Here is a 6,000-nt window from a genome sequence, read left to right as displayed (position 1 = left end):
ATTGCTTTCATATCATCATAAAGTTGAAAAATCCTTAGTCGGACCATCATAAGTGTGGACTGTCTGTACACAGTTGGAAAAAGTCTAGAAGGGAATGCACCAATGTTAAGAGTGGTGTTCCCTGGGTAGTGGGATCATGGGTGATTTTTACTTCTTATCTATAAGCATGTATTAATTAATACATGCTTTCTTAAAATAAGCAGGTATTAATTAAGAAAAATCAGAATAAGTTTGTTTTTGTTTTTTTTGCGGTACGCGGGCCTCTCACTGTTGTGGCCTCTCCCGTTGCGGAGCACAGGCTCCGGACGCGCAGGCTCAGCAGCCATAGCTAACGGGCCCAGCCGCTCCACAGCATGTGGGATACACAGCATGTGGGATCTTCCTGGACCGGGCCACGAACCCGTGTCTCCTGTATCGGCAGGCGGACTCTCAACCACCGCGCCAGCAGGGAAGCTCCACAATAAGTTTTGACAAGTCAAGTCAACTAAGAAAAACATCTGAAACCTCAGGTGAATATGTTAAACACTTATAGAAGAGGGATGAAGAAGGCAGAGGTTTTCACAATTTAATCTAATTCAAAGCTAAATTTATTAAATACCTAGTTTCCCCAAATCACTCAGTATGAGTGTGCAATATATTGGTGGACAGATTTCAGTTTCTGGGTTATTTTAATTCTAATTAAGACTTTCAAAACGTAGATTTTTTCCTTTAAAAAAAATGAAATCAATTGGGTTATTAATTTTTCCCCAACTTGATTTAAAACATTAACCCAAAACTAAATGCCTTAAAAGAACAAAGCCATTCACATTAAAATTCGTGCAGCATGCCAATGGTAAGAATATTGTTATTCTTTATTAACAGTGATTACTTCCACGGAAGAGTAAACAACTATGCTTGGAAGTAAAACCAAAATCGCAACTAATGAGCGCCGTTCTGAGATCGAGGGCCACAAAGTGAAAAATTTGCAACTGTCATCAGAATTACGCAGAGATAACGAGACCGAGGATTGATTTTTATTGATTATCAAGAACAAATACATTCAAAATGGTATACTAAACACCAACTAAAAATACAGTCAAAACCCAGAGCCAGAGGAATTCCTTCAGAAACCTGTTCGCCCTCTACAGCAGTCCCTTCCTCTGGTCCCGGCGGGTCCCCTTCGCCACTTCTCCCAGCTGATGCAGGGCAGCGCTCCTCCATGGAAACCCTCGCTGCAGGGACGCAGGACGCAGAACTCAGGTCTCCCATGTGATCCGAAATCGCGCTCAGCCCAGCGCTCCAGCTGCTCGCCCGGCCCTTCCCGGCGCGGCCTTGCCCCGGCCCCGCCCCCGCCCCGCCCCTCCAGGCCCCGCCCCCGCCCCCTCCAGGCCCCGCTCCGCCCCGCACCTGGCCACGCCGAGCTCGCCGGCGTTCTGTGCGACTCTCGCCCTCCGCCGGAGTGTGACGAGCCGGGGTCCGACAGGGGCCTATTGCGCAAGCGCAGGGCTGCGGACTGCGGGTAGGAGAGGTTTGTCTGCGCGCCGGAGACAATGAGGCGCGGCGTTCGGCGGGCTCCTTCCCGGAAGCGGAAGCTTGGGGGGCGGGCCAAGGGGGGGTCGGGAGTCCACGGCGGTTAATTCCTTTTACAGTGCGGCTCTGCTTCCCTCCGCATGGGCTTTTCTGAAGCTGCGAGAGATGGTCAGGTCCGGATCTCGACCGGGCCAGGTGAGGTCTGCGGACCTGAGGAGTCCACTGTGAGGGTGGAGAGGGACGGAGGGAGTCCTCGGGCCGGGAGACGTGCAGAGCTCCCTGGGACAAAAAGTAAAAACGGAGACAGTGCTGCCGCACTAAAAATAAATGCTGGGAGAGGAGACGAGGCGGGGGTGGGGTGGGGACCTAATCGTAACACCCTAACACAGCCGCTCTGCCCTTAGATGTATATTCTGTTGTAATCGTTGGGGTCCACCTGAGCGCTGGCTTTGGTGTGGGCCCCGGGTTCGTGTCCAGCCTCCACCGCTGGGTGGGTGACTTGACCTCTCGGAGTCTCAGGACGTTGTTGCATCAACTACAGGTTCTCGGCTTTTCCAACAAGTGCCGCTACTAGCTGGATCTTCCGTCACAGTTGCTGGTATTTTACTACTAGTTAAAAAAAAAAAACCACAACTCTCCCAGTTAGTGTCCCTGCATTTAGCCTTACCCCTCCTCAAATGCACGCCCCTCATCGATTCTCTTTTCTGCTTAAAATCCAGCTCTGGAACACTTCTTCCTGTTTTTTTTTCCCAAGATAAAATCTCAGTTCTTTGGCCTGTCCACACAGCCATTTTTCGATCGGGCCCGTGCATTCCTTACCAGCCTCCACCCCCATTCCAGTAATACCCAGAGCTCTTCACCTGTGTGTTCTCCAGGGCCCTGGGCGCCCGTGTTCTCTCAGGCCTCTGTGCCTTTCCTCTTTGTTCTGACTAGAATGCCCTTCTCTGCCTGAAATCTTCACTTTCCGTCTCTTGTCCCTCAGCTCAAGGACCACTTACAGAAGTCTTCTCTAACACTCTCACATTTCCATCGTTTGGGTGCCCCTCAGCGCCCCTTTTGTGCCCTTGCTAACCCTTATCAAGCCATTTTTCAGCCTAGAGACATTGCTCGGCTTCCTCCGCTACTAAGCAGTTTATCTCTGTATTTTCAGGTAATCAGTCAACCAATAGGAATCAGTCAGTCCTCACTCAGACCCTCTACTTAGAGTGATCTTACTCCTCCTTAAGTATATCCACACATGCATCCCTTTGTTTGGTCTTCCTTCATTTATCAACTCACTTTTAATGCTGTCTTCCCCATTAACGTGAATTTTACATTTTTTTTCAAAACCTGGCTCCAGATTTTCTTCATGAGTACTTCCAGAGCAGCCCCACCCTTATCGGTCTTTCTTTTATATTGAATGAATGCAGAATACGTGCAGTCAGCAAGGGGGAAAAACATGGTTTTTGTAGTCACAGTCACCTCCGGATTCAAATTCCAATTCTGCCACTACTGTCATAGTGATAGTAAGCAAAGTACTTTCTATTGCTCCGAGCCTCCTTTTCCTTATCTATAACATAGGTGTAAAATTCTGCCTCAAAGAATTGGGGAGATTAAATGAGAGAACCTGATAAAACATCTGTTTCACACTTGGCATAAATTGTGCAACACAATTTAGCCCCCTTAAAAACAGTTTATTACCATCTCAATGATAATAATAGCAGCTAACATTTGGGTAGCACTACTACAGATATTACATGTAATTTCTCATTTAATCTTCACAACAATCTTAGGAGGTAGATAACACTCCTCATTTTATTGATGAGGAAATTGAGGGATGGAGACTTCAGATAACTTCCTTGCAGTTACACAGCTGGTTAGCAGTGGAGACAGGATTGAGACCCACATAGCTGGTGCCAGAGTCCATTCTTTTAAACATTACTCTTTTAAACATCTCTTAGATATATGACTTTGAACAAGCCACCTTTCTGAAATTTAGGTTCCCATCTCACAGAAGTAATAACAACTCACAGGGTGTGGATTAAGTGGAAATGAAAGGCTTTAGTACACTAAATTATTCTACAAATGTAATTTTATCTTGTACTTGTTGGTAGGAGATATGACTCCTAAGAAATATTTACGATTTTCTCAAATAGCAAAGTAGAAAGTTTAATGATAATACTTAGCGGGAGTAAATGTGAGATAAAGCAAACTGATTCTGTCATGCATTGCCATTTGGGGCACTTGTTTTGGAAAGTGGTTTTGCAGTTTGTATCTAGGTCCTTTAAACAACTAATAACCTGTTATCAAATAATTAAGCTTTTAATCTTGAATGTGAAAGGCTATTTTCAGTATATGAAAACATTTCAGGTTTGTTTTTTGACTGTGAAAAATATGAAGCAAACCAAGGGCATATTATATTACTTCCACTCAAGGAAATACTACACAACCATTAAAAAATTTGAAGACTATGTTAATATGGAAAAAGACTTAAAAGTAAAAACACAAGACTCAAAACTGCAACTATCTAGTCATGATGACTAAATAAATAATCCATATGAAGCCCCAGTAGCAAATAGCACAGCTATTGCCTAGATTTTGGTTTTTAAATACTGTTGTCCACTAAAAGGAACCATGACTTTTGGGAGAAATGGTCAACTCTAGGGCTGAGACCTAGATATATAAAAATAAAATGGAAACAACAGAGTGAAAAGGCAACTTATGGAATGGGAGAAGAATTTGTAAACCATATATCTGATAAAGGGTTCATAAACAAAATATATAAGGAACTGCTACAACTCAACAGCAAAAAACCAAACAACCTGATTGAAAAATGGGCAAAAGACTTGAATAGGCATTTCTCCAAAGAAGACGTACAAATAAATGGCCAACAGGTATATGAAAAGATGGCCAACAGGTATATGAAAAGATGGTCAACATCACTAATCAAGGAAATGCAAATCAAAACCACAATGAGATATCACCTCACACCTGTTAGGATAACTATTATTTTAAAAAGCACAAAACAACAACAGCAAAAAACAATCCAGAAAATAACAAGTGTTGGTGAGGATGTGGAGAAATTTGAATCTTTGTACACTTGTTGATGGGAACGTAAAAGGGTGCAGCCGCTATGAAAAACAATGTGAAGTTTCCTCAAAAATTAAAAATAGAACTATCATGTGATACAGTAGTCCCCCTTTGGATATTTATCCAGAAAAATTAAAAACAGAATCTTGAGATATTTGCACTCCTGTGTTCATGTAACATTATTCACAATAGCCAAGATGTGGTAACAACCTAAATGTCCATTGATGGATTAGTGGATACCCAATGGCATGTTATTCAGCCTTAAAAAAAGGAAGGAAATCCTGCTATATGCAACATGAATGAGCCTTGAGGCTACTATGCTAAGTGAAATAAGCCAGTCACAGGGCAAATATTGCATCATTCCACTTAATAAGGTATCTAAAAATAGTGAAACTCATAGAAGCAGAGGGTAGAATGGTAGTTGCCAGGGGCTGGAGGGAGGAGGAAATGGAGAGTTGCTATTCAATGAGTATAAACTGTTAATTATGCACGATGAGTAAGTTCTGCTATAATCATCATACTATAGTTAACAATACTATGTTGTGCACTTAAAAGTTTGGTAAGAGGGTAGATTTCATGTTACCACAATGAAAAAAAAACTGGATCAGGTTATTGTAAGCATTAGCTCAAAAAATAATGGAGACATGTTAAAAAGATACAGGAGCCGGTTTGAAAACACTCCTACTGACAGAATCTGGGACAATTTGAGCATTAGTATAAATAATGATAATAATGCATCATAACCCGTTAAGTAAAATAGGAATCAGTAAGTCCATACTAACAAATGAAGAAGTACTTCACTAAGATTGAATGCCAACTAATAAATTTAGAAGGAATGATGTAAGTTAGAAAAATCACCATTTGACAAATGATTAAGGCAAGAATCCTCAATGGATGCTACTGGACGAAAGTTTGATTAATAGGATGTCTGTGTAATTTCAAAGTATCTCCCCACAAAATGCTTAATATTTACAAAGGTAAAAATAGTAACCTTGTAGTGAAAACTCTGTTAAGCACCATCTTTAATCAAACTTAACATCGCCAGTAATGGGACAAACTGACATCATATGCCTGCTCATATTGTATTGAGAAGGATACAACATCCCTTTTGTGGTATTCCTGCCAAAAAAGCACAACCTGAAACTAATCATGGGAAAGCAGACAAGTCTAAATGTCCAGAGGGACATTCTACCAAAGTAACTGCTCATACTCTTTAAATATGTCTGTAAAAGACATATGGCTGTAAAAGACAATGAATGACAACCCGAGGATCTGTTCCAGATTAAAGGAGGCTAAAGAGATAGGACAACTTAAAATGCAACATATGATCCTCGATTGGATGGGGGCCAGAATTTTTTTTCTATAAAGTACAGTGTTGGGATAATTGGCAAAATGTGAATAAGATCTGTAGATGAGATTATA

The 6,000-nt window shown here is 42.0% G+C and overlaps 1 protein-coding gene across 5 annotated transcripts in view; it reads left to right on the top strand.

Moving 5' to 3' along the window:
- Window positions 1-1,468: 1,468 nt before the first annotated feature.
- Window positions 1,469-6,000, top strand: part of CCDC14 (coiled-coil domain containing 14) — a 44,718-nt gene continuing 40,186 nt past the window's right edge. For 3 of the 5 annotated variants that reach the window (XR_003432843.1, XM_027106768.1, XM_027106795.1), the window contains exon 1: window positions 1,576-1,704. Coding sequence is in view for 3 of the 5 variants with exons in the window: in XM_027106768.1 (XP_026962569.1) it covers window positions 1,675-1,704 (30 nt within the window). In the remaining 2 variants the exon portion in view is untranslated. Of the gene's footprint in view, window positions 1,499-1,556; window positions 1,705-6,000 lie in introns of those variants that run through there. The other 2 variants (XM_027106785.1, XM_027106776.1) reach the window with 2 other exon arrangements.

This window comes from Aethalodelphis obliquidens, unplaced genomic scaffold (genome assembly GCF_003676395.1).
Source record: "Aethalodelphis obliquidens isolate GAN/ISIS:26980383/991018 unplaced genomic scaffold, ASM367639v1 scaffold1, whole genome shotgun sequence".
Taxonomy (NCBI): Eukaryota; Metazoa; Chordata; class Mammalia; order Artiodactyla; family Delphinidae; genus Aethalodelphis; species Aethalodelphis obliquidens.
This window is presented reverse-complemented; position numbering and strand designations above follow the sequence as displayed.